Source organism: Cygnus olor, chromosome 2 (genome assembly GCF_009769625.2).
Source record: "Cygnus olor isolate bCygOlo1 chromosome 2, bCygOlo1.pri.v2, whole genome shotgun sequence".
Lineage (NCBI taxonomy): Eukaryota > Metazoa > Chordata > Aves > Anseriformes > Anatidae > Cygnus > Cygnus olor.
Window position 1 is genome coordinate 7,156,200 of NC_049170.1, and position 26,838 is coordinate 7,183,037.

Genomic DNA, 26,838 nt, shown 5'->3' on the forward strand with positions numbered 1-26,838 from the left:
GTCATGCAAGTAGGCTTTCTATCTTCCAGATCATGGTACTAATTAATAATCCTCCACTACATACTAGTATCCAATATGCAAGATGATTCTGTGAATATTTTGGGACTAAGTATCCATTATATGGTTTTCTTTAACTGTGGAAGGCTGGAGCCTAACTGAGTACATTCCAGGACAAAGTACGTGCACAGTTAAGCTAGAGCAGAGCACCTTTGAAAGGAATCAGACCAAAACCAAAACAAAAAGAAATCCACCCCGCAAAAAAACATCCATTGCAAAATCCAGGAAACAAAAAGCCACAGTGCTCTACCACACTGCAGAACAGATTACTCCATTTCTGTAGCAGGCAGCTATTGCCATCTTTTGGCAACTACACGCTTCCCACAGAGCCAAGAGCCTAGCAGATGATGATTTACTGATTAAACGCAAAATGAGAAACTGAAAACAAAAATTTTCTGGAGACTGTGGTAATTTGTGTCATTAAGCCATCCATTTCAGTCCTAAATCATCGTACCAACATAGCAGCAACAGGCTCAGAACACCTAGGTACTCTAACTACTGAACAGGGATCTTTATATGAGATGAGATGTCTTTACAGAAATTCTCACAGCATGAAGAAGCCGATATAAATTTGGATTTTTCTGAAAGTTTTCCCAGCCAGTGACTCCAGCTCCAACAAGTTACCTGCTCATTCTATTCAACCAGGAAGCCTCCCCACAGCTCCTCCTCTAGCAGGACATGAAAGATACAGTTGAAACAATATGGGGGCTTGTACTCAAAGTAAAGCATTATGGGAGAGCTGCTCAAATTGCATTTAACACTCAGGAAACACACGCCCATTTAAAAAAAAGAGAACTGCAAGCAAAGGCAGACTGAAAGGAGAATACTCACTTGTAGCGTAGTGTCGAAAACAACAAGCTTAGAGCTTGTTGGAACAATGTCATAACACTTGTGTGACCTCATGAATCGCACATAAATGTCACTTTCCGATTCTTCAAGTGCTGTAAGTAAAAACATTATGTTGTTTTATTTAAATAACCTTAAAAGAAGAGTAAAAAAGCATGCCAAATCAACTGAACACCATAGCAGGACATCCCTAAAGCAAGACTCAAATCCACGCTTTCAGATCTAGACAATTTGTAGTCCTGCACTTTGCATTTCACTTATCTTTCCTCTCCAGTTAAATAGCACACAGGCAAAACGCGCTGCTTCTCCTTGACAAGGAAGGACTTCAGTACTAAACGGTTATGTTTTGGTTTTGTTTCCCTACCAGCAAGCTATTGACTATGCATACTTAGTACCTGAACTCCAGGTATGTACAAAGCAAGTTGCACATTTAAGTAGTGTCAGGCTTAACTAAGCCAAGCTCCTTAAGTTAACACGGTTCTGATCACACTTTTGTTCGGTCCACTTTTCAGTTTTGTATTTTCTTAAGAGGCAGTAGGCAAGTTCCACAATCAGCACCACTCCATTCAAACTACGTTACACAAAACGTCACAAATCCCACAGTTCATTTATGAAAACAGGATCCATTTGGCCTGGACTCGTTTTTTTTGGTAGTTTTTTTTTTGTTGTTGTTAAATGTGACCTGTCTGTAGCAAGGACACACCATTCAATCTATATTAAATTAACTTTGCATTTGTCAAGTTCAGATCCACATGCATACGGTCTTTAGATCTGCTTGGGTATGTTACTTTATTTAAAAGCCCTTTGGCCCTCCACTCTTTACAGCAGGTACCTGAAACTCAGTCAAGGTTAACCTCTCTATCAGACGTGCACCCTTTCAATCCTGTAATAATGAGCAGGAATTTGGTCATGTTATGCTTTTGCAGAGTGAGGAAAAAAACCCAAACCTCACCTACCTACTAACCATTGAAGAACTTTGTATTAGAAAGCTATAAACCTCGAAATCCTTGTTTGCTACACGTGCTCAAAATTAATCCTCTAGTGCCAGAGAAAATGTCACTTCCACAGGGTGGCTCAGCACAGTTTTAGTACGACCCTACAGAAGCCAAGATGAAACTCCCCTGTAAGTGGCTACGCTAGCATACAGGCAGTCTCTCTGCATGCTAAGTTAAGTTCTTCAGCTCCCCCTACTCTTTAAAAAAGCCCTTTCCCCACTAAAACCCAAGCAGCAGTTCCAGAGGAATACAGAAGAGTTCAACTGGAAAGAAGCAGAAAAAAAAATCATTTGCTGGATTTATGTTCCTACAAAGGTCAGGACCAGGAGTGAAAACAGCAGGAGCTAGGAAAAATTGATAAGAGATTAGAAAACAATGCGAGCAAACTGATAGGGGAAGAATGAGACAGATTGACTCGGACAAGGCTGGTGCGAAGCAGCCTTTATAAGATGATACCAAAGGGGAACTGGTACTGACTCGGCAAGGGCATGTATAAGAGAGGTCAAAAAAGGCAGTTGGGAACAGAGGACGCTTTATGTAACCCCGTAATAGAGGAACAGCTTATCACCCTCCAGCTTCCACAACAGCTTACATGGCTACTGTCTGCACAAGGCGAATGTACTGACCCTGCAACAGGGCGAGTTATGGTTGGCTTTCTTTAAGAGCACATGAGAAGGAGGGGGTGGATGAGACACTAAGCACTAGAAACAATAATGAGAACATTTAGATGACAAGAGAAATAGCCTGGTCGTTAGGAAGTTAAGGTCGCTTCTACAGCCATCAACGCAGTCCCTCTGTGCGGTATCCTGAATCTGCACGTCCTATTGATTCTGTAGCCGTGACAATGTCACTTTGTATACAATTAGCCTTTTTTTTTTTTGGTAGACACAAGCATAGGAAAACACCGAATAACGGATGAACTGCAAAGCCACCAACTGTTTTTAGCTGAAAAAATGATACCCTTAGCAGATGACATCATCGCTGGGTACCGTTCTGTCGGCCTACCAACAGTTATGCAGATGTAGCAAGGGCAGTAATTGCTGATAGAGCGTGTTGCCAGGTTTAATCAGGCAAGGTTGGGAATGGCAGGCACAGCTACGAACCCTGTATGGACCAGCACAGTAAAGATGTGCCTAGAAACCCTCCTCTTGCTCAGCACACGCTTTAAACACATACTTTCAACCAGACCTCAACAATCCTCACCCATTTGGGATGTGTGGGGTTGGTTAGGCGCTGCTGTCTCACCCTAGTTTGTCTCCCAGCTCAGAAATCAGGATTAGGCACATCACCCCAGAGCAACCGGTTCCTTCCCCGAGGATGGAAAGTTAGGATCGGAAACATTCAGAAGCACAAGACAGTCATCTGTGAGCTCTGTGTTTAACAGCTATAAAAATAGCTAGGGAACTCCAGCAGGGTCTAAACAAGGATGCAATTGTCCAGCTGGAACTGAGGTTTGTTTCTGCAGATCCTTACACTACAGACCAGCATAATGCACCGCTATATCACCCACCAGCTGAACATGCAAAACATAAGCCCCGCTGCGCTTCCTCGTATGCTCTAAATGGTGTCATCAAGTGGCAACTGGAAAGGATATTCAAGACCTTCCAAGCCCTTCAGCCATCCATGAGTACCGAGGAGCTGCCTCAAGCTAGCTCTTTGTGCAAGAGCTGCGTGCGAGTTATCGGTGTACGCGGCTGCTGAAAGGAGAAGAGGTCTCCAGCAGGCTTGGGACTCCCCAAGGGTGCACTCCCATCCACCTCTCCCGCACAGCACAGGGACAGGGCAGAGTCTTCTTTACAGTTCCTTTAACCTTCGAGAGGACAAACGTGCTGCCTTCATTTGTACCCAACCACCACCGTGCTGCAAATACAAACTATCAGATATAAATACCCTGATCTCCGCAGGACATTAGTATTCTGTTACTTACCTTCTAGCTCTGTTTTCGCTATAAATGCCCATCCTTTCTGGCTATTAGGCTACTGCAGTCTTGCCCTGTACCTGCAAGGCAGTGCTCCCTTCAGACAGGCAAGAACAATACCTTTCTGCTTGACCTAAAGCCCCACCCAGTCTCTGCACATCAGCTCTCATCTTCACAGAAAATCATTTGCCCCACAAGCTGGAGTTGCATACATATACTGGCTATTCTTTCACCATAAATCAGCAACGTACTCAGGTGTTGATACCAGAAGGGTGTACGACATGGACAAGAAGTGATACAGATCCTCCGCTCCTGCTGGAAGAAGGGACTGAGGTGTCCAGGATTAGATTTGCATCCGGATCTCATTTGCAGAAGCCCAGTTACAGTCAGGGATGCCCCAAGCTGTATCAGAAGCCACAGAAGGACTACAAGCTACTGTAGTTCTGAGGGCAGGGCCTCCTAGGGGAGCGCTTCTCCCTGGCAGCTGAAGTGGCACGGCAGCAGCACCAAGCACAGCCCGTCCCTGCCACTCCTGTCAACTGTATTCCTTCTCCCTGAGGCAGAAGCCTGACCTGTGCCTTTCTTAAATTGCTTCTGTAACAACTCCTGTAAGGTGCGTGAGGATGGAATGGCACCAGACAACTACGGGTGTCCTGACTCAGCAAATGCAGCTGCAAAGAAGCCCCGGGGAATACATTTGCTGGACCTATACCACGATTAAGGACGCTGCCTCCAGCCAGACCTCGGCTTCCCACAGCTGATGAGCCAAATGTTACCTGGCTCGCCGACAGAACAGATTCCCAGCAGGAGGCATCTTAAACTACAGCAGGGATCAGGAGAGAAGAGTCCACTATGAGTGATAGTTTGTTTCCTTGTGGGTGTTCCCTCGTGAAAGCTTGTTTCTTGAAGATGGATCAGAAAGGTGTGTTGCAAGTGGACGTTCTCCACGTGCACTCCCTCCCCACAAGCCATAGGTGAAGGCAAAATACTCTAACCCCCCAGGGCTTTCTTCTGCAATTTTTTTTTAGATAGAACACAAGCAGAAGTTACCTGAAAGGTTACAAAACTTTTGGACAATTTAAGCACCTGATTACAGCCTGTCTTAAGGTCTTTTATAGTGTAAAGTCATCACACATCCTCACTTTACTCCTACAGGCCGAGATCCTTCAAAAGGAAGATCAAGCTATTTCCCCTCCCAATCTACACCATCTTACGCACTTCAGACCAAGTCATTTTTATTCCTTTCTCTCCCAGCCTCCTCTATAACAGAGATGCTTTAACTTTATTTCAGACAGTAAATATTTTGAAAAACATTGTGGCTTTTTTCCCCAAATAAAAAAACATGGATGAACTACTCAGCAAAACTGACTCAGTACCAGGTCCCACCGTGATCTAAGTGTAATTATCTATTTAGAGAGCTCTACGGTGGAGTTAGCGTCTGAATACTCCTCCTAAGTGAAAAGGAAACTTCCACAGTGTTCCTGAAAGCATTCCTCAGAGATCCCCTGTACAGGTACCTTCAGTTCCACTCATCCCTTTGCCACCACACAGTGCTTTTCTACTGTAGCTACCTCAGAATTTCAAGGCCTTCAAGAAAAAAAAAAGAAGAAGAATTGCCTGCAGATGGACAACAGGAACCTGCAGTAGTACATATGGCCAACACATACTGAAAAGCCTTCAAATACCGCTACATAAAAGCTGATAGGAAGTTCCCCAAAAGTGTTTCCTGCAAGCCACAGGCTCTCTTTCTGTGCTATACCCCAGCAGGCAGGCCCAGCAAGGAGATCCTGGACTGTACACGTTTCCCAGTTTCAACAACACAAAACCATGAGCTTTTTTACCTTATTATGCTCCTTGTATTTCTGTGCTGGTATCTGGTCACTCTTAAAGTTTGTTCCTGGAACCACAGACACGGCGTTCCACAAAAAGCATTTTCTTTCAGCCAAGAGTTAATTCCACCACAGCCCACAATCGTGCCGCTGCAGCTGTAAGAACACGCAGCAGCACTCCTGCTCCTCACGATTAGATGGAGAATTACTGGAGTTACCAGCTCTCAGGTGTTTGAAAACACAAAGACTCCTCGGGAACCAAAACAATTGTTTGGATAACTGACATTTCTAAGTTTACTATGAAATTAACTACTTAATTTTAAAGATCCTTTAAAAAGCAGGAAAAACACCTTGGAACAGTAAGTCAAAAATATGTTCAGCTAACTGCCTAGTCAGACAAAGGATGGCAAACCACATACAGACACATCAGTCCTTCTCTAGAGCTTCCTTACAGCAACAGGAGCTATGAAGTCCCAATGCCAAACACTCCAGCTTAGACCACTGTTAGGAAAAGCAGCTCCTCCTGGCCGGTTCAGATGGCAAATAAGGGAAATGGGGAAGAGTAGAAGTGTACTTATGTCAGCCTCACGTGTACTAAAGAACCCAGTTACTGGGGAAAAAAAAAAAACAGTCTCTTCCATTACTGGACACAAACATATGCATCTGTAGTTTAAGTTGCTCCAAGCCACTCACAAAAAAAATAAAAATCAAAGCTTCAAAGATACTGAAGATCACATTTCAGATACCAGCAAGTCATAATTGTTACTGTTAGAGACATTTTTCATCCCAATTTTTAATCAGAGCTGATCGAACAGCAATGCATTAGGTGAGATTTATTGGTATAATCATGCTGAGAAGCTTTCCTTTTCTTGGTATAACACTTCTTTTAGTAATCTTATACTCCTTACTCAGGTAAAATAACTCGTTAAAAGTATTTAGTTAACTAATTTGTAGTAGATAAATCCATATGGCAGTGAAAATAGCAATTTGAGAATGGCTTAAGCAGCAATTTAAAAGATTTTATTTATTTATTTATTTATTTACATTCCTAGCCATTCCTTTGCCACCAAACACAGAATAACTCCACCTTTCAGAGGCCAAGTCCAAAAAACGTGGCTCCACAGCAGCATAAGCAGCAGCAGCAGCTGTTCCCCTCGTGCTAGCTGTGTGGCTCCCCTCGCTCACTCGGTGCTTCTAGGTTTCCACAGAACTGTTCCACGAATTGGCTGGAAATGCTGGATTGCGCAGAAATTTGGCCTTCTGGTCTTACCAGTTTTAGGTCTGTTTAGCTCCTGTATCTAGCAGATGACTCCTGCCCTTCCTGTGCCCTAGAAGCTGCAGAACACCACATCCTTGTCATGGCAGCTAGCCATTAGGTTGACTCAGCTACATCCAACGGTGCCAGAAGACACCGGGGTGACTAACCAGTTAAATAAGGCAGTACGAGTTACAGGTAGCTCTTGGCAGAGCACGCAGTAGGCGGAAGGCATGTCACTAACCCTGTTTGTTGTTCTTCTGTCTATATTTTTATCTTTAAAATGTCACCAAACCTTGTAAAGTTTCTGTCTGCCCTCAGTCTGAAGTTATTGGATGTGTTGGGGTGCATCAGGCACGGCACTGCTGGTGGGTGGAGGGAGGGGATTGTCCTGCTCTGCTCTGGTGCGGCCTCACCTCAAATACCGTGTGCAGCTTTGGGTGCTGCAATATAAGGACATGAAACTATTAGTGTCCAAAGGAGGGCTACAAAGATGGTGAAGGGTCTGGAGGGCCTGATGTGTGAGGAGCGGCTGAGGTCCCTGGGTTTGTTCAGCCCAGAGCAGAGCAGGCCGAGGGGAGGCCTCATGGCGGCCTGCAGCTCCCTCACGAGGGGAGCGGAGGGGCAGGCGCTGAGCTCTGCTCTCTGGGGACAGCGACAGGACCCGAGGGAACGGCATGGAGCTGGGACAGGGGAGGGTCAGGCTGGGGGTTAGGGAAAGGTTCTGCACCCAGAGGTGGTCGGGCACTGGGACAGGCTGCCCAGGGCAGTGGGCACGGCACTGAGCCTGACAGAGATCAAGCGTTTGGACACTGCTCTCAGACACAGGGTCTGGTTTTGGGTGGTCCTGTGTGGAGCCAGGAGTTGGACTCAATCCTTGGAGGTCCCTTCCAACTCAGGATATTAGTTAATATTCTGAGTTAGTTAATATTCTGGATAACTTCTGCCACAACTTTCAAGAAGCAGGAGACAGCAGCAGTTCTTGTGTAAGTCCCTAACAGCTGCTCCAGGAGACACCCAGAACAGACAGAGTTCACCCACTCAAAGCACCGCAGTGACAGTAGTGAGAACCACAACCTATTCCTCAGGTGTCTCTACAAGCTGACCAACAGTCCCTGGAAATTATTTTCAAAGGAAATGAAGGTGTTTGAATGAGAAAGATGTTTTGAGATCAATGCTCCAGGAATCAAGTAAGTGTTCGGGTGGGCTTTTATCAGCATCCCCCAGCCAGGAACCAGCACTGGAAACAAACCCAGGGCTGTGCTGCGTGCAGAATCTTGCTGCAGTGATGAGCAACAACAGCTCTGTCTCAACCTACCCCCCCGAACAGAAATATGGCTAATTTGTCAGGATAACGTTCTTTTTAAATAGATTTGAAGGATACACAGACAAATTAAATGTACAAGGTATCCGATGAAAAGCATGGGAACTGAGGGACTGGAAGAGAAGAACAAGCAGCTTGTTTTGTAACAGAACAATGCCGTAAGAAGGCAGGACTTCTCGGTCTGCTGAGCTGCCTGCTCTGGAGCCAGGAGCACTGAAGAGAGCAGACAAGAAACAAGGCACCAGAAGAAGAATCAGCGTCGGACTCTGTAGGAGAAGAATACTGACTTAGCTTAAGAAGGTTAAGAAGGGCAAGCAGAGAAAAAAAGAAGTGTTGTTGTACTGTACCATTTGGTTTCTGCTCATTCATGAGGAAACTTCTCAGGGAGAAAGCAACCAAGTGCCAAGAAACACCCACGTAATTAGAGGATAAGACCTAGTGGCAACAAAAGATGGAAAAGGTGGAAATAGATGGTTACAAAGATGCCTGCCGTAAACAGCAGGAGATAAATCATGAAGTTTTTAGAACATGCCTGGAACAACTTCGTTGCTAATGCAGCGACCAAGGCTAGCGAAGGACTAGTTCTGATTTTAGGAAGAGAAGAGCGAGTTTAGTCTTACACATGGAAAGCAAGATGATGACAGCGATGGGGTTGGCTATTCCATGACAAGCTGAAAGGATTTCAAATGCAGGGAAGCATAAGATAGGATGCGAAGACAGCGACAAGAAATCATTTCTTTCTGAAAGCCGCAAACAAACCTAAAGTACGCTGGCAGACCACACATTAAACTTACAAGGCAGCATTATTCACGCAGCCACAGGCTACGTGATACAGAAGTCGCAGATGGATGTTTCCCACCCCTGATCTAAAGGAATGCATGAGCTGGCAGCTAAAGAAAGATCAGATTGAGTTTACAGATCGGAGATACGCTGATACAAAGGAGTGATAGGAAGTTTATCTGCAGATCTCTATCAACAGCTTCTGCGGTGATCCAAGATGGGTTCAATTATGTATTACAATGAGAATACGTAACTTCGGGTAGGAAGAGGACTTGACAAAGCATGAGCAGGGACACTACTAGAAAGAATAAGCTATGCCCTGCGAACTGTAACGCATCCTACAGATAGGAAGAGGTGCCAGAGGTACAAGAAATGAGGAAGAATAGGTACACGAACAGGTTAGGGACAAATGTCTCGTTGCTTCAGTGTTCAGAAGAAGGTTCATTTTTTCTTAAAACAACTCAAAGCTAAAAGAAGCCACAACACGTCTTAAAACATTTCAGCTCTGAAGTTGTATTTGTAGTTGCTTGAGACACTGAAATAAGACTTAGGATTGCTTGCATCTGCACCTTTTCACACACAAATTTGGCTTGTGAACTCTGGAGTCTGTGCAACTATTCAGTCACTTCAGGTCACTAAGTGATTCGGATGTCATCTCCCCTCGTCACAAGGAGGTGCTTGATGCAGAGACAGGAGATATTGCAGATGTAGACAGAAGACAGCCTACCTATAAACAACTATCCCCAAATTCACCAAGTTCATGAAGGGGAAGATACAATTCTAGGCTAAAGGAAAGCCAGACAAATTTAGGAAGGGTCCAAACACTTAGGTATGTGCTGAAACAAGTTATTAAAACCCACGTGTTTATAGGCACCTAGAGAATAAGCTTATTGAAAGCAAAGAAAACCAACGTGATTTTCAAGAACAGTTCAGTCCAACTCAGACAGATAAAGTAGTAAACTGGATGAAAAAAGGAAGGGTAAAAAAAATAAACACAGCACATTTGCTATATAGATATTAAAGCAAACTTTGATGCTGCTACATCTGAAAAATGGGCAGTAGAATCACCACAAGGTGATTCCACAAGTACACAAAGCAGCCCAAGTTGCAGCAAAACTAGGACCTCTTTTTCAGTGAATTTGCAGGCCTGGACAACAAGGGCTGGGCATTTTTTAAGATATGAGCTCCAAAACAAACTCTTTTCAAAGAGTTTTGGTCCACCTTATGTCATTTTTCACTAGGCAATTTAAGTTCATGCCACAGCTCGTCTGTACAAGTGCTGTTGCAAGAGGGACACGCTCTCCACTTTCACAAAGCTTCACAGAACTGGGGTTTTGAAGCCTTCATTTCTTAGAAATTAAGCTGAAACTGATTACCATGTTCAAAAACTACTGAAGGAACATGGAAAGGAAAAGTGGTTTCAGTGACAAAAAAAAGCACATCCTGACCTCATCACCTTAGTTTTCTACAAGCTAGGCTCAGAGAAGGTTTTTTTTTTTTTTTTTTTTAAAATCAGCACCTTGATATTTCACAGGTACAACACTGCAAAAAGTCTCAGAGAATCAGGGCTCCCTTTTATTCCAAAAATTTAATTACTGATCTTCAAGTCAGGAATTGAAGATGTTTCCAAGAGTTTGCAGCAAGGTTGCAGGAATTTAAGCTCATATTCATAAATGGCTTGGAGTTACAGTCTTTCAAAGAATACCAGAACTGGAAAAAAGCACTCAGTCTGATGAGCACAAATTAGGGGAGTGACTAAACAGCACTACTAAGAACTACCCTACTGTTATTCATTTGATTTAATAAAGCACAAGTGGGGAAAAGGCAGTTTGCTTAAACAAAACAAAAGCAAACAAACAAAAACCCACCCCAGTTGTTACAGGGCCATTAACTCCCTCCAGAAGCTGGCTAAACAAACAAAGCAACCTTGGGATATTGTACGGTCTCCTCCTTCAAAGGTCCTAAACGTGGAATGAGACAAACATCAGACACTGCCTAGGCACATCCTGCCTTAGTGAAGAAAAAAAAACGGACCACGAGTTCCTGAGATCAGAAGATCCACTTTTCTGGGTTTTAGGCTTGAATATCTCCACTTCTCCCAAGTCAGTGAGAACCAAGACTTGTAGGAGAAAATTAATGCAAACAGCTGCCTGAAACAATGCAAGACTCTGTTTTCAGCTCTCCTTGTGTCATAGCACACTTTGAAATCCTGCACTGAATTTTGTTTCTCGTTTTTGGGGTTGAGAAGTCCTAGCAAACAGGCTGAGAAGTTAACGCTTTCTTTGTCCTGTTGCCCTCTGCTAGCAGGCTGCCTGAGCAAATAATTACGTGAGATTTGAGGCAGACAGAAAGCGACGAGCAGCTTAAGAAATCTCACATTCCAGAGCTAATCATAGTAACTCTGAAGTTTCTTGTCCAGGCAGGCACAGAAACTTATTTGTTTACATGCGAGAGCCGCGTTGTTTGGGGACTACCTGGGGAACTGGTAAACAATATCACAAGCCCAAGTGAGTACTTCTGAAACAGCCCACTATCACCGAGATCAACTGCTGGTCAAAGTTAAAGATTTGTACTTTGCCAAAAGCTGCTTCACTGTGGTTTTGTGAGTAAGGCAGCAGCTTCACCCTTCAACCTATCAGCGCTTCTAAGATTTTCACCACAATAAAGAAGAAATGGACCTGAAACATTTTCTAACGACATGTTCAAGTTCTTCCCTCGACAACAAGCACTGCAATTTTTCCCTAAACATCCCCAACAAAGATCTAATTTAAGATGTCGCCTGTCTGGAATGCAGACATGCTCTTCAAGATTGCGAGATGCAGGCCACAACCCAAGAAACCAAAAATGGTATTAAGGCTCTGAATATTACTATCGGGATCCATACGCTGGGGAGCTGCATTCAGGGAAGGTTCGAGGTCTGTGAGGGATGTAAGAAGGCAGCAGGCTTATCCTGGGGAATATTACCTATACAGGAAGACTGGTAAAAATGGGAGCTTTTGCAGTTTCTTTAGAGCAAGCATAAATCCTACTACATACACACAGCCCACACACTTTAGAAGAGAAATACCCCTTTAAGTCTGTGCAGGGTTAGTTTAAGACCACACCGTAACAAGCAGCTTAACCAGAGCACTGTCCACAAGCCCAGCAGCTCCAAAATGAGTGCAGACATCTTCACCAGGCACAGCTACATCCTTATTGAACAGGGTAAGGATCTAATCTTTGTTAGTCTTCAGTGAGAGATCTCCTAATCTAATCTCAAGGCATAAAATGCTTTAAAGGAAGAAATAAATTTTTGGCTGAAGCCTAAGGACTTTGGACCGTGCTTGCTCGAGAAACAGTTTGGTCGGGTCTAATAAAATGTGTTGTAAGCATGCATTTCTCCACTCAAATTTTTAAACTGTTGGTCTCAAATACTGAGTAACTACCTACTGACAACATCTTAAAGCTTTTAATCACTCAGTATGCCACTGAAGAGACGTAACTAATGGCAGGTATTGCTTGGAGCCGCACAGAAATAGAACAGACAGGTGCTAACTGAAGCAGGTGAGAATCAACACACATCAGTACAATACATTCAGCATTTAGCTAAGTTCTCTGGAAGCTAGTTTAGAAGTTGTATTGATCCATTCTCTGTATCCCATTAACTGCAACTTCACCCAAAGCTGATCCTTTTCCAACATCCAGGCAGAACAAAGTTGTATTTTTTATTTTTAAAAAGGAAAAAGAGTAGAGGAGTTCAAGGAAGGCCATGGCAGAAGACAAACACGCAACTACAAGTGTAAAGCAAAGCAGGGCAAAGCATTCACCTTCTGTGTTATGGCATTCAGAGCCTTCTATTAACGGTGACCACACAACCCCTTTCACTGACCGATTGATTCCTCTCTGCTTGAAGCAACTCAAGTCACCAAAAGTGTATCCTACAGACCTCGCTGCTATAGCAAATATGCTGAAATCAGAATACTGTTCAAAGGTTTCTACAGATACAGACACTTCCTATTTGTTCTTGTGCCAGCGTTATTCTTCATTCAGCTCATTTTCCTCCTTGGTGTTTACCCCTTCCCACACTCCTTAGAGGATATTTTCATATACACAGGGTTATCACGTCCCCTCGTGGCTCTCCTTTCACCATAGTAAATGATCAAAAGCCTTTCCAGTTGTTCCCTGTAATACAACTTCTATATTCTCTGGTGACATAAATGGCCCTTTTCTATGCCTTCCACAGTTTGCTCTCTCCTCCAGCACCTCAGGTATCTTCTTCCTCTGTGCCTCTGTGGCAGCATGAATTCATACTAAGTAGCCAAAGAATACCATGGGGTACTGAATGCTGAAAGTTTGGTTCTGTTTCTGAAAATACGCAGTGTCTGAACTGAATAATCAGAGAAAAGCAAAAGAGTCTGGGGGGAAAAAAAAAAGAGAGAAAATATCTTGGAAAAAAAAAAGCTTTGAAACTTCTCTGTCAGAAACAAAACTATGAATCTGCAGCATAAGAATGCTGTTTTTAGACAAAATTTAGGAGTGCCATCTAATTTCTGCCACAGTTAAACTTGACAACATTGACTCAATAGAACTCTTCATCAAGCTGGTTTATGTAAAACAGCAAAATCCATATGAAGTTCAGCACAGGAGGAAGGCATCTAAAAGACAAGTTAGATTTACTCAAATAGTCTTCAAAGCTCCTGTGAAAATATCCGCACGTTCAGAAACATGCTAGACACTGGTGACTAAGAAGGATGAGGTTATTTCAGCTTTGCAAAGCTCTGTCTTGATGCCAAACTAGGTATCTAAACATCTAATTCAGCTCTGCATAGTTATGTTTGTATCTGTATTGAACTGATTCGGTGATACCTCAATACTAGACACTGGTGTAACACTCCACGGAAGGATTTTCCCCCAACCTCCTTGGCTTTGCCTTTGTCAGTCCTCCCTGCTCGCAGAGCCACAGTAAAGCTCACCACAGCACGCACCAGTCCCAGTATGGACAGGAGTGTTTTGTTTCAAGGGCAAGAAGCGTTAAGAAAAACTGGTACTGTCAACTGTGCTTCCATGGGAAATGCTGCATTCCCTAAAATGTTTGGGACTTAACCACTCCCCTCCTCCTCGCAACGCTAGTCCAGTTTTAAATGCTGGAAGCCAAAACATTCAAGTAAGTAGTCACTGTAGGCAGCTTAAGTGCCCTGCAAAGAGCAAGGTCCTAACCTAACAAAAGCAGTGCTGTTGTAGGTGACCTCACAGGAAGGCCCCACAGACAAAGCCTTCTGCTCATCCAGCCTCGAGTTATCCAGGAGGCAGCCTGCTTCACGAGGAGCCCTATCTTAAAGGACAGTCGCATCTGCTGCAAGCGATTAGGAGCGCAAGCATCTCTCGTGATTATCTAGCAACAACCGGATCGAGCCGACTTCGGCAAGTACTCCGCTGTCACCCTTATCACTGCCACCACCACCACATTATTTCACCCCTACCTCATCCCTGGCAAGGTGTACCAGGGTGTACCAGACAGAATCCTTCAGACCTCCATCAGGATGTTGCTCAGTGAAGAAGCCACGCTGCTCAAACACGGGGCTTGCTCGCCAGAGTGGTCACAGGCGAGTGGCAGCATCATGTGGTCAGCTGTGGGGCAGCACCGACACTGTCACATCTGTCACTTCTGTCACTACTGGAGCACACGTCTCTGCAAGCTCAGCATCTTCCGATCAACACATGAAGGGGTTCTCGGGACATTTGGAAGTTGGGATGATGTTACCCAGAGCCTCTGACCTTACGTCAAGCAGTTGCTAACCCATAATGGCTTTCACTAGGAGGATTATAAAGCCACAGAATCATCTGAGTAGGAAAAGACCTCAAAGACCATCAAGTCCAACCCTTACCTAGCTGTGCCAAGCCTACCACTAACCCATGTCCCAGAGCCCCACAGCTGCATGTCTTTTAAATACCTCCAGGGACGGTGACTCAACCACTTCCCCAGGCAGCCCATTCCAATGACTCACAGCCTTTCCAGTCAAGAATTTTTTCCAAATATCCAACCTAAACCTCCCCAGCACAGCTTGAGGCTACTTCCTCTTGTCCTGTTGCTTGGGAGAAGAGAGCAACTCCCACCTCAGTACAACCTCCTTTCAGGTAGCTGTAGAGAGCAATGAGGTCTCCCCTGAGCCTCCTCTTCTCCAGACCAAACACCCCCAGTGCCCTCAGCCGCTCCTCACAGGACTTGTGCTCCAGGCCCTTCACCAGCTTCGTAGCCCTGCTCTGGACATGCTGCACGGCCTCGATGGCCTTCTTGTAGTGAGGGGCCCAAAGCCGAACACAGCGCTTGCATTCATAAAGATGTTAAAGGAACCCAGCCCCAGCGCTGAGCCCTGGGGGACGTCCCTAGCGACTGACCTCCAGCTGGATTTAACTCCATTCACCACAACTCTCTGGCCCCAGCCAGTTTCAGTTTCTCCAAAAGAATGCTGTGGGAAAGTGCCAAGAGCTTTACTAAAATCTAGGTAGACATTGTGTTTGCAGATCATGCAGGTGCAATACTACTAGGACACAAATCAGCTCCAACACTTCCTCAAACATTCTGCTTTCAGTCGCTTGCAATTCTGCCAGTGGTTACATGGACTCACCTCTGCCATCAGACATTTTTCTTATGTTTCCCGCCCCCCCCCTGCCCAGGACATCTCAGCCAGAATGGTTCCACTCTTTCCAGGAACGGGTTTGGGGAAGTGTTTTGACAAAATTCAAATTTTATAGAAGTTTTTCCATCTGGAAGCTCCTCCAACCCAAAGACCTAAAGCAGACATTTTTAGAGCTCACCCTACGTAACAGGGCTGTATCTTTTACTTTGGCAAATGATCTTCAGGACAGTAATAACGCTTGAAAAGTTTGTTTCCTGAAAGATGACTTGCTCTGGGTGCCTTAGCTGCTGTCAACTGGTTATTTCCTAGTCAAGATCAAGTAGGGCTTTCCTCACTTTAAGAGCAAGAACTGCATCTTTTGTAGGAGCAGGAAGAGTTAAGATTGGTTGGAGACAGTGAGCACCGGGCTTCCAGAAAGAACCCAATGCAGTACTTGCACAAGGTAAGAGACCAGCGTGCAGACTGCATGAACAACCTAAGACAGAACTGCCAAAAGTATGTTTTATGCTCTTCAAGGAAGGCTTTGTACTTGCACTGACCTGTAATTTCATACATAACGTCCATCCCTCAGCTTTGAAGAGGGAAAACGCCACGAGAAAACTTGTATAATGTTCCTAAATAGCAAAGTGACAGACAAGGGACATGAGGTTGCCCAGGACAGCAGGGCACTCGATCATAACTTTTTGCATGAAGTAATAAAGCTGAAATTTGAATACCCCAGAGAGGTAATTCTTCTGGGAAGTTCATGGTACCCTTGGTATTCTGAGCTGTAAAGCGACAGAAAAATAGAAGTTGAGTAAATTCGGTGGGAGCAGTTGTTGACTGTAGTTTTGGGTGCAAGTATTCAGTCTGACTTCAAATGGGGTACCCAGGGGGAAAAAGGCACCATGTAACAGGATTTTTGTTCCTAATGTGCTATTATGCCTCAAATATTACACCACAAATGAACTGTAAGGCAGAGAGAGAAACGAATCCTGACCTACAACTACACAAAGTCCATTAATGCCAGTTATCTCCATGTAACAACTCTTGCTACGTACATTTAGGGTTCCAATTGGCTGAGGAAAGGCCACGCAAAGCACCCCCTATCATCATCACCGCATACCCTGATATCTCAGAGCACACCTCATGGTCAAAATACCATTTCTCAACAGCTTGAACAACCACCTTATTAACATCAGAAACAAATTGCAGTTGTAAAAGAAAGCCTTATCTTTCGTATTGCTGAAGAAATACTAAACACAATAGGGTTAGGAAATATTAAAGGATTCTGTCATAACCTGAACGCTTGATCCTTCAGCCTTACGTTCTGCAACAAAACCTGGCATGCACATGAACGTGCATTTTCTTGGTAACTTCTTGCAGCTATTTTTGGCCTCAGGGCGCCATTTGTTTTCGTACCTTGATTCGGATATTCACGTGGCAGCGGGAGGCTGGCAGAAAGGAGGAGCTCAGTAAGAAACCACTTCCCAGAAAATCCACGGAGCGCAGAAGGAATGACTCCAGACACAACAGTTAGTCAAAAGGGGATGCAATTACTGCTCAAAGTCTATTTCAAGAGACGGCCAGAAACAAGGGTACGACACAGGAGAAGAAGAAAGCGAGATGCAGGCCAGAGCACCACCGTGAGAGATTCCACTCCCATACAAACTGTTTATCGAATAACTGCCTAAGTGCTACTTTGTGCATCAATCCATGGCAGGAGGGCGTTCGAGAGCCAGCGCATCAGCCCCGTGACCCCAGTGCTATGCTGCTGCCTGCCGTCTGCAGAACTTTTCCCAGACTAGGAATTGAGCACAGATACACAAGAACCATGCAATTATCTCCTGTCCGCAGCAAATGCCTCGCGAAGACTCCCGGACGCCAGAACAGTTAGCAGATGCCAGAAAACAAGCGGTTAAGCTTTGCCGCATCAGTAGCTACCAGGAGAAGCGCAAGGAGAACGTGGAGGAAGGCAAAGCCTGGGGAGCACCCCGCTGGAGAGCAGCTCGGCAGAAAAGGGTCTGGTGTCCTGCTGAGCACCAAGTGGGGCACGACCAGCAGCAGGCCTTTGCCATCAGGAAGGCTAACAGTGCCCTGGGCAAAGCGTAGCAGGTCATGGGAGGTGATCTTCCCCTCTGCTCAGCACTGGTAAAGCCACAACCTGAATATTGTCCAGGTCTGGGGCCCCCCGGTGCAAGAGAGACCTCGACATGCTGGAGAGAGTTGAATGAAGAGCCATGAAGATGATAAAGGGACTGAAGCGTCACTTCCGTTAGGACGTCAGCCCAGAGGAGGCTCAGGGGAATCCTATCGATGTATACAACGACCTAAAAGGAGTGTCCAGAGAGGACAGAGCCAGGCTCCTTGCAGCTGTGCCCAGTGGCAGGACAGGAGGCCGTGGGCACGAACTGGAACACAGGAGGTTCCTTCTGAACATCCAGAAACTTATCTTAGTGACAGCCCTGCCCCAGGCTGCCCGGAGGCTGTGGGGTCTCCTCCTTGGAGAGCTCCAAAAGCCGCCTGGCCATGGGCCTGGGCACCCTGCTCGGGGTGGCCCTGCTGGGGCAGGGGCTGGGCCCGAGGGACCCCGAGGTGTCACCAGGCTGCGGAACAACTTCATTGCCCAAGCTGAGTGAATAGAAGAGGTTGACATGGATTTGAGCCAACACTGCAACAAAGCTAGCTTCCAAAAAACATGCTAAAGCTGTACCAATGGAATCAATACCACTGACAGGTACACATTTGCTTCTCTAACCCAGCTTTCACTCGCACAGCATAGGTAACTGCTGTAACAACTGTTTCTGAAATTCCAGCTTAACAACTTACACTTTGCTTTCATTTGTTAACTAAAGCCCTTTTTCTTTCCATATTAGACCTTCACAACAATCTCTTCTTGCTCTTTTCCACATTCATCTTATTCCCCATAAAATACAACCCTTAAGTACTCCTGACATTGATCAGAAGTAAAACCAACCCTAATATAAAACATGACTGCGTAAACACTAGTACAGAACAAGCAAAGCCACAATGCATATAAAGAAAAAAAAGTTGATAGTCTACCTACAGACTTGTGAGAGGTCTCTCGGCACTAATTTCAGGCTACAATGAGCAATTCCACACCCACCAACAGATAACCTTCATTCGTTTTGAGAAGACACAGGTAGGTCAGCCCCATCCAAGGAATACTGAGCAAGATGAGTTCAGAGTCTTACATTAATAACGCTTTAACTGGAGGATTTTCTGTTTGAACAGAAAAGATACTCTGAACTTTCTACAATAGCGTTTTTCCTTTTCTGATCCGACTACTGTTGGGGAAAAAGCCCTTTAAGGAGTCCTAAATAAAACCAGTACCCATTGGCCTACCCAGTCTTTCTCCTCTGTGCACACCATCAGCCTACAGCCTGTCCTACCTCAGCTGTAGTGCATCTGGTGCTGTTAAACACCATCTCACCGCAACCTGCTCTTCTTCATCACTTGAGAGCAGTATTACTAAGCCAATGCTAGGAAGAACAAGTGATCAACCCCTAAGAAGTTTCACTGACCCCAGAGAATCCGGCCAGATCTATTAAGTAGACAGGCTTTCAACCAAGAAGACTAGCATTCCTTTCTGGTACAGGAACGTCATGTGTAGTACTGCCCACGTTAATTACGTACAAAGTGTTCAGAGGGGAAGAAATCCCCCTTGAGTTGACAGTACCATTTTATTGAGAAGTAATCTCATCAGGCCAGACTCTGCATATTTCCTTACTTTACTACTTAGACTATAAATCTTTCTCATACTGCCTTTTCCAATGTAACTCTCTTAATTAGAATCCAAATTAAATGAATGCCTTCTGTGCTTTCGCATTCTCATTTGTGTAACCTTTGAGGAGAATGACAAGCAGGAATCCATTTCAGCATACTGGATGGCGTTCAGGGAACACACTGAGCCTCATTTTCCAGCCTTTTTTATTAACCTGTTTCAAGAGAACTGCAGCATAATTTGACAAACAAGACAATTATCAACTGTTGATGGATATAGAAACTCAAAAGCTAGCAAGAAATACTCAAAATTAGAGGCAGTCAGAAAAGTAGTTCCAAAACAAGTTTCAAATTTCTTATTTACCTTCTAATTTTGGTATTGTTGGAGTGAGTTCACGGAGCTTGACAAAAGATCATCAGTTAAATTACGGCTGCATCCACCTAATTAAATCTTACTAAAATGTTAAGGAAGCTTCTCAACTTCCGCATACTAACTACTTGCCATCCAACAAAAATATTATCACCATCAGATGTCATTTTACTCCCCCACCCCCAATATTAGCACAAACTACAGCAACTAGTGCAAAAATTTAGGTCATAAAACACGTACCGCAACTAAGCTGCCGCATTTCCGCCTGTGTCTCAATTTTCTATCAATTTCCTTCTACAGGCATCCCGGACAGTAAGTTCTGCTCCGATAATCACACCCCATTTCACTTGCACCTTACCCTCTGAATATAGCAATCCACACCCTTCCCACTCTGCTATAAAATTAGGTATAAAACCAGGTATTCATTCAATCTGGAAAGCGAGCTAGATGACAGCTTCCTTTCAAAGTTTACATACCAATTTAAACTGGTCACACATTTGCTATTAGGCAATGTCTTTTGACAGATGCCTGAACAGCTCTCACCCACCCAGCTCAAGTACCTACCCACAAAGCCTTAGTTTTGGCGTTAAACGAGTTGAGAAACAAAGCAAATCTGAAGTTTGAAAACCTGAGTTCTGTAGAAAGCTGCTGGTTACCTTACTGTGATGTTTTTACGAGCCATACAGGCATTCAGCCTACTCAGGTGTCTCTTACACCAACATAAAGTAGTAAAAGTGTTATAAAACTGAGTTTATTTTTTTTTAAACCTGATACCCCTTTCAGATATCTAAGCTTTAATGTTTATAGCAGCTCTTATGATGATTTAACTGTTAGTGAGTCAGCAGCTTTTAGGATCTATCTAGTAGTAGCAGCTAGATTTTTGTAGAAAAAGAAAAACAAAAAAAACGCAAAACAGTAACCAGTAAATTTAATTCTTAATAAGCACAAAATGAAAGCCTGACTAAAACTAGTTAATCAGTTTGAGAAGAAATCTAGAAGTTCGCAACAAATCCCTTGCATCAAATATTTATATTTCATTATGTTTACAACTCAAAGGCACAAGTGTTTCATGAGAAATCAGACTCTGTACGGGCTCCTAAAAGAGTTCGAAGAATCCAATTGTCAAGAGCTTCCTTTTCTCACACACAGGAAGCTTAAAATAAAAGGTGTTACTTTTCCAGTCCAGCCCCACAGCTGCAAAAAGCACGCTGCTAACCAAGAAGGTGCCTTATTAGCATACCAGCTTAGATATTTATTTTCACAGAATGACTCAGCCTACTATTTCCAATTTTTCCTTAAATATTTGTCCTACATTTTACAATAGCAGCCACCAACTACGGAAAAACCCAGCTCGTGAAGTTTGAGGCACTTCACAACACCAAGCACGCAGATTAGCAGCACGTCCACTGATCTAATCCTTTCTGAGAAGCTCACGATATTCAATACGGATCTTTTTTGGGGCAAGTGAATGCTTTGGTCAAGTCAGTGAAAATACTAGGGATTCTCCACGATAATTTCGTGCTTGCAAGATAAAGAAACTCCTGGCGAGTTTCTCTGTCAGGCACAGCCCTCTGTTAAGCCACAGCTCCTAATAAAACAGCGAGGAACAAGGCAGGGAAGCTGCCACACGAGGAAAACCCAGATCACAGGCGCAGGCAGAGCCCTGAGGAGCAGGAGCCGCAGCTCGCAAGCCTCCCAGCTCTGCTCGCACCTAGCTCTCCGCGCCTATATTTGGTATCACAGGCGCTTTAGAGGAGAAAGAGGGCTTGAAAGGCGGCCGGGGACGCCCCGCAGGCTGCCTCCCCTCAGCCTGCCGCCCCTACCAGCGGCCCTGCGGCTGCAAAGCGCGCCCGGGGCCTCTGAGGGAGCCCCCTCAGGAGGCAGCGGCCGGGACAAAAGGCGCGGGGCTGGGGCTGGCTCCTCAGCGGGGCTGCCCCTTTCCCTCCCCTTCCCCCATTCTTTTTTTTTTTTTAATAATTTTAATATATTTTTTTTTTACCTTCATCTTCGAGCTCCAGTTTCTCCAGCATCCCTTCGGAGGCGGCCGGGAGCTGAGAGGGAGCCGGAGCCGCCTGCGGGAGGGAAGAGAGGAGAAGGAGATGAGCATCCAGCCGCCGACTCACCGGCCCCGGGGCGGCATCGGAGCAGCCGGCCGGGGGGAATAGGAGGAGGAGGAGGCGGCGGCGCTGAGGGGAAGGCAGGCGGCTGCTGGGGGAGCACCGGCAGCTCCAGGGCAGCCCCTTAGCTCCCTCACCCGCTCCCCGCCGCCTCTTACACACAGCGAGAGGGGAGGAACCGCGGCTCGCCCTTCCTCCCCCTTCTCCTCGGCGGCGCCCGGCCCATTAACCCTACGCCCCCCGCGGCTCCCCGCACCCGCTCCTCACGGAGCCGCCGCCCGGCCCCGGCGCGCAGCGAGCGGCCGGGGGCGGCCCCGCCGAGCCCTCAGAGCCCGGGCGCCCTCTCGCTGGGCGCCGCTTGGCCGCCGCCGCACCTCGCCGCCTCCTCGCTCCTTCCCCCCTCCCCCCCCCGGTGGAGGGATTGGTACGTTCCGGTTTGCTGCAGTCGAGGCCGTTGGGCAGCGGCGGGAGGGGAGGGAAGATACCACTTCCACGAAAAAAGGGGAGGAGGGGAGAGAGGGGGGGTTGTTGTTTGAAGGCGCTGCCCCAAAAGCTCTGCCGAGCCGATCGGCTTCCTCAGTGTATTCCCAAGCGCGGTTCTCGCCTGGCTTCGTTGGGCCAGGGCGGTGCAGGAGGAGATAGAAGGGAGGAAAGCCCTCCGATCCCCCCCCGCCAGACGGAGCTGGTACGGTCCCGCGCGTCCACCTGCAAGGCAGCGGCGGGGAAGCCGGCGGTTCCACTGCTCGGCCGGGGGGGGGGGCGTCCGGAGGGCTTCCCCGGGGCGCTCCCGCTGCGCGAGCGGAGGCGCTCGTTTCCACTGAAAAGTTCCATTTTTTAGAAGTTACAATTCCAGATTAGCCCGAATTTCAGCGTCCTCCACGTCAATCGCACACCTCGGGGAAAGCCGGTCGCTAACCCCCGGAGCCCGGCGCCGGGGCGGTGCGCGCTCCCCTCACAGCCCTCTGAGGGGCGGGGGACGGGTTGGGAGCCTGCTGCGGGTCAGCCCAGCCCGATCGTACTTTAAAATCCCTCTTATAACCAAATATTCGAACTAGATTCATCAGATGTAACTTAAATTGATTTAGACAGATGTGGTGAGCTAAACCTCGGCTGTCCTGCCTGCACTGAGGGGATCCCCAGTGGCTGTTGGGAGGCTCAGGCACGGGTGCTGGTGAGGGAGGTAAGGAGATTATTGCTTTGGCGCTGGTAACAAGTCTTGTGGCAGGCAGAAACGTGTGTGGTGCTCCAAAGGGGTCACAGGAGCCATTGGGGAATGTTTAAAATGTGGTGGTCTTCAAGGAGAGCCTCAAACTTCAACGGTTAAGCAAGTCTTCAAGGAGGGGAGAAGAGCAGATCTAGGGTAGCACAGCAATGTGCATACATCAGCAAAGTACACAAGTCAGAATTAAAGCTGTGGTGGGAGGAGAGAACCAAAAATTATTGGAAAACAGAAACCTGCCTCTTCATCACTTCTTAATTCCAGAGAAGCTTCAAGTAAGGTAACTACACTCAGTTTACATCCCCCAAGCTGCCTCTTTCTGCAGATGCTTTTAGGGATAGACAAGGATGTTGACAATATCCAATTCTTCTTTACCATAGTGATCCCTTGGAAATAAAATCCTAAAATATTTCACACCTAGTTGCGTTTTTTAAAAGACTAGTAGGATTTCAATAAATTTTCTAACTGACCAGCCACAAGATGTCAAGGAAATTCGTATTAACTTAATGCATTTTTAGTCTACTAATTAAAATGCTTTGGAAGCTTCTAATTATCTCTGAGAGCTATTTTTAAAAGCTCTGAATACTTTATCTTCTATGTCACGTGCCTTGATATTGATCAGTTTTTACCTACTTTGCTAAACAAAAGAGAAGAATAAGGTGACATGTCTGGCAATAACTGCCATGATTTTGCTTCTTTTTTAAAAACAATAGGTATTTACTCCACATAAGAATCTCCTAAGTACCAGACATGAGGAAATACAACTCCAAGGTTGTTTGTAGGTGGAAGTAACACTGAATCTTCAAAGGTGTGCATTGCATTTCACCTGCTATGAAACACAGATATGTTTGTAGTAAGCCGGGTAAGCCTATTTAATGCAATGAGCTGCACAGCATTGTGAACCTCAGAGCTTAATGCAAGATCGGGGTTTTACAGTTGCAGAAACTACACCCAGATGATGAGTATTATGAGAAAGTCAAGATAATATAAAGATAGGAATGTAATATAGAACAGAGATTTGTAATGTAAACTTTATAGCTATGCTGTAACATCTATACTGTTCAAAAAAAATAAAAACGACAAAGGAAATTGAGAAGTAAAGGCTGAACTCCATCGCCCATTCTGCCTGCGGTCTCACAATTTGTTTAAGCCTATCTTAGAACATGCTACTGATCAGAGCGTTCATTTTGCTCCTCACTTTGCATTCTAGCTCTTTTTGTGCTTGTAGGCAACACGGTGAGTCAGAACAGGAAACAGATGCAGCTGAAAATCAAACGGACCAAAAGAAAAGATTGTTTTTTTCATCCAGATCAGTTCCTGATCCAACTCACTGTGCACTTGTACAGCCAGCACTGCACGAGAAATGGCAAGGGCAAGAGTGACAGTGGGACCATACCTTCTGGAAACAGCCCACACTTAAGTTCACTTAAATTAAAGGTGAAAACATTCGTGTTCATTGTGAACTACTATGGCAGTATACGAATTAGCAGATATTTTCAGCAGTCTTAGGTATTACCTCTCTCTACAAACTTTGCCTGCTGTTTTACAGAAAGATTACTGGTTAAAGACAGGAAAAATCTGTCTTTCAAAGGAGCTGTAATTCATACCAAGACAGTATTATATACTGTAACATTCCAATATCTGTTTATTGCAACTCTTTGTTCTACTGCCACAAGAGGTTTGTATTAACTATATCCTAGAGATTTGTCTAGATTAGGATTTAAATGTTTGGGCAGACATCAGAATGTATCAGGTAATTCATTTCAACTGTTAGAGTTGAGCATATACTTCATGAACTAAATATTAATGAGCAAAATAAATTTTAAATATAAAAGCTTAGAAGGAAAATATATATAAAATCAAAACTGTCTGAATACATTTTTTCTTTGCCAGGTTTCAGTTCAGTTTTTACAGGGGCATTACTTAAGCCAAAAACCCAAGGACCTACGACGTAACGCTGATAGGGGAGCTTAATACAGCAGTGTCAGCAATCTTTGTAGAAGCAAAGTAAAACAAATAACTCAAGGTTGGTACAACAGCAAAAGTCATAAAAAGGTGGATGTAAACAAAAGAGGTTTAAGGACTCCTGGGAAGGCTAGGATGTAAATTTTAATAGATAACTGCTTACTTTGTCTTTGATTGTTTTCTTTGGTTTTCTAGGGTAAAGAGTGTTAATAATACTGTGTAGAAGTAAAATCAGTCATGTAAATTAAATATGCACTTATAATGAATATAGTAAAACACATCTGATTATCTAGATGTCCTTTTAGTCCTGTGTCCTGATGAAGGAATTCCTTTATTTTCATAAGGACATTCTAAATATTTAAATTACATCATTAACATCAACAGAAAACTATTTTTGATGTAGTTTCCTGCCAGTTTGCCTCCCTGAATTGGTAGGAATGCACCTACTGGGATAGAGGTCTATCGGTGGCAGTCATCAGATCAGACCAGCTATATCAGATGAAGGAGATTCATCTCACCTGAGCTTGGACACCTACTGTGTAGCTTTCTGTACTGAATGAGTTAACCTAGGCTGCTGCTTCTACCACCAGTGGAGAAACAGACATTTCTAGAACGTCATTCACATGACCTATTTTAGACGAGTACTTACGATAAAATGATTTGTGTGCTGGACTCCAGTCGCTGTACTGCCTAGATCTCCAAATTGATTAGGCTCGTTCTACTTAGAATATCTATCTGTAAGGGAAGGTGGGCAGAGAAAAAATAAACTAGAGGAGAAACTATAAACTAGTCAGTGTAACTTCGATTCCAAGACGGATAAGAGGTAAAAATACCCCCATTTTAAGTAGCTAGAGGAAGGGAAGATCACCGGTAACAGCCAACACAACCACTCTCAGTCACTTTAATAACAGGTTAGAAGTCTTGTGGTAGGCAGATGCTGCATGAGTTAACAGGACTTTTGACACTATCTTGCACGCCACTTTCCTAAGCAAGCCAGATAGTCTAGATGAAACTACTGCTAAAGGTCAGAACCATACTCACAAGGAAGGTAGTAACGTTTTTTTATCTAACTGGAAGGGTTTAAGAGAGGATTCCACAGTGGTCTGTATTCTGCCTAATATAATTCACCGTTTTCACTGGGGACCTGATGAAGGGATAATGAATATATGCTTTCAGCAGTCATGCAAAGAAATGACCAGAGAATGAAACTAAATGTGAGACAGCACAAATTCTTGGAAAAAAAACATCACACTGTCTACAAAAGTGTTACAGATAAGACATGGAAAGTCTGTTCTACACATCTGCTGGTTAGTTGCCAGCTGGGATATTGGATTTGGTTTGGGGCATTGAACTCAAGAATCCAAAGAACTCTAGAGTCTGAAGAAAAGCAACAATGATCGTCTAGGAGTAGAGAAGACATGGCCTCTAAAAAAAGACTTAACCTCCCCAAAAGAAGAGGACTGAAGGAAACTAAAGCCATAGGTCCCAAATGTAACATGTTTTTGCAAGAAGGAAAGTGATAAACTATCTTCTGGGTCCCTGGGTTATGGAATAAGAAGTTACTTACTTAGCCATTAGCAAGGAAGTCTTTGGTTGGAATTTGGGAGAACTTTCTGAATATAACGGCATCCTGGCTTGTATCGGGAATAGTGCAGCCAGCAGGACCAGGGAGGTGATTGTCCCCCTGCACTCAGCTTTGGTGAGGCCGCACCTCGAGTACTGTGTTCAGTTTTGGGCCCCTCACTACAAGAAGGACATCAAGGCCCTGGAGAGTGTCCAGAGCAGGGCTACGAAGCTGGTGAAGGGCTTGGAGCACAAGTCCT

The 26,838-nt window shown here is 44.9% G+C and overlaps 1 protein-coding gene and 1 long non-coding RNA gene across 7 annotated transcripts in view; one reads left to right on the forward strand and one right to left on the reverse strand.

The window, feature by feature from the left end:
• PRKAG2 (protein kinase AMP-activated non-catalytic subunit gamma 2) overlaps positions 1 to 26,838 on the reverse strand; it is a 218,302-nt gene that overhangs the window by 29,419 nt on the left and 162,045 nt on the right. For 3 of the 6 annotated variants that reach the window (XM_040546201.1, XM_040546202.1, XM_040546203.1), the window contains 2 exons: positions 21,714 to 21,786; positions 889 to 998 (listed from right to left, as the gene is read on the reverse strand). In XM_040546201.1, coding sequence (XP_040402135.1) covers positions 889 to 998; positions 21,714 to 21,786 — 183 coding nt within the window. The other 3 variants (XM_040546205.1, XM_040546204.1, XM_040546206.1) reach the window with 3 other exon arrangements.
• LOC121064554 lies at positions 22,248 to 26,692 on the forward strand. The gene is made up of 3 exons (XR_005816546.1): positions 22,248 to 23,011; positions 23,764 to 23,912; positions 24,279 to 26,692. It is a non-coding gene; the product is annotated as an uncharacterized LOC121064554 (long non-coding RNA).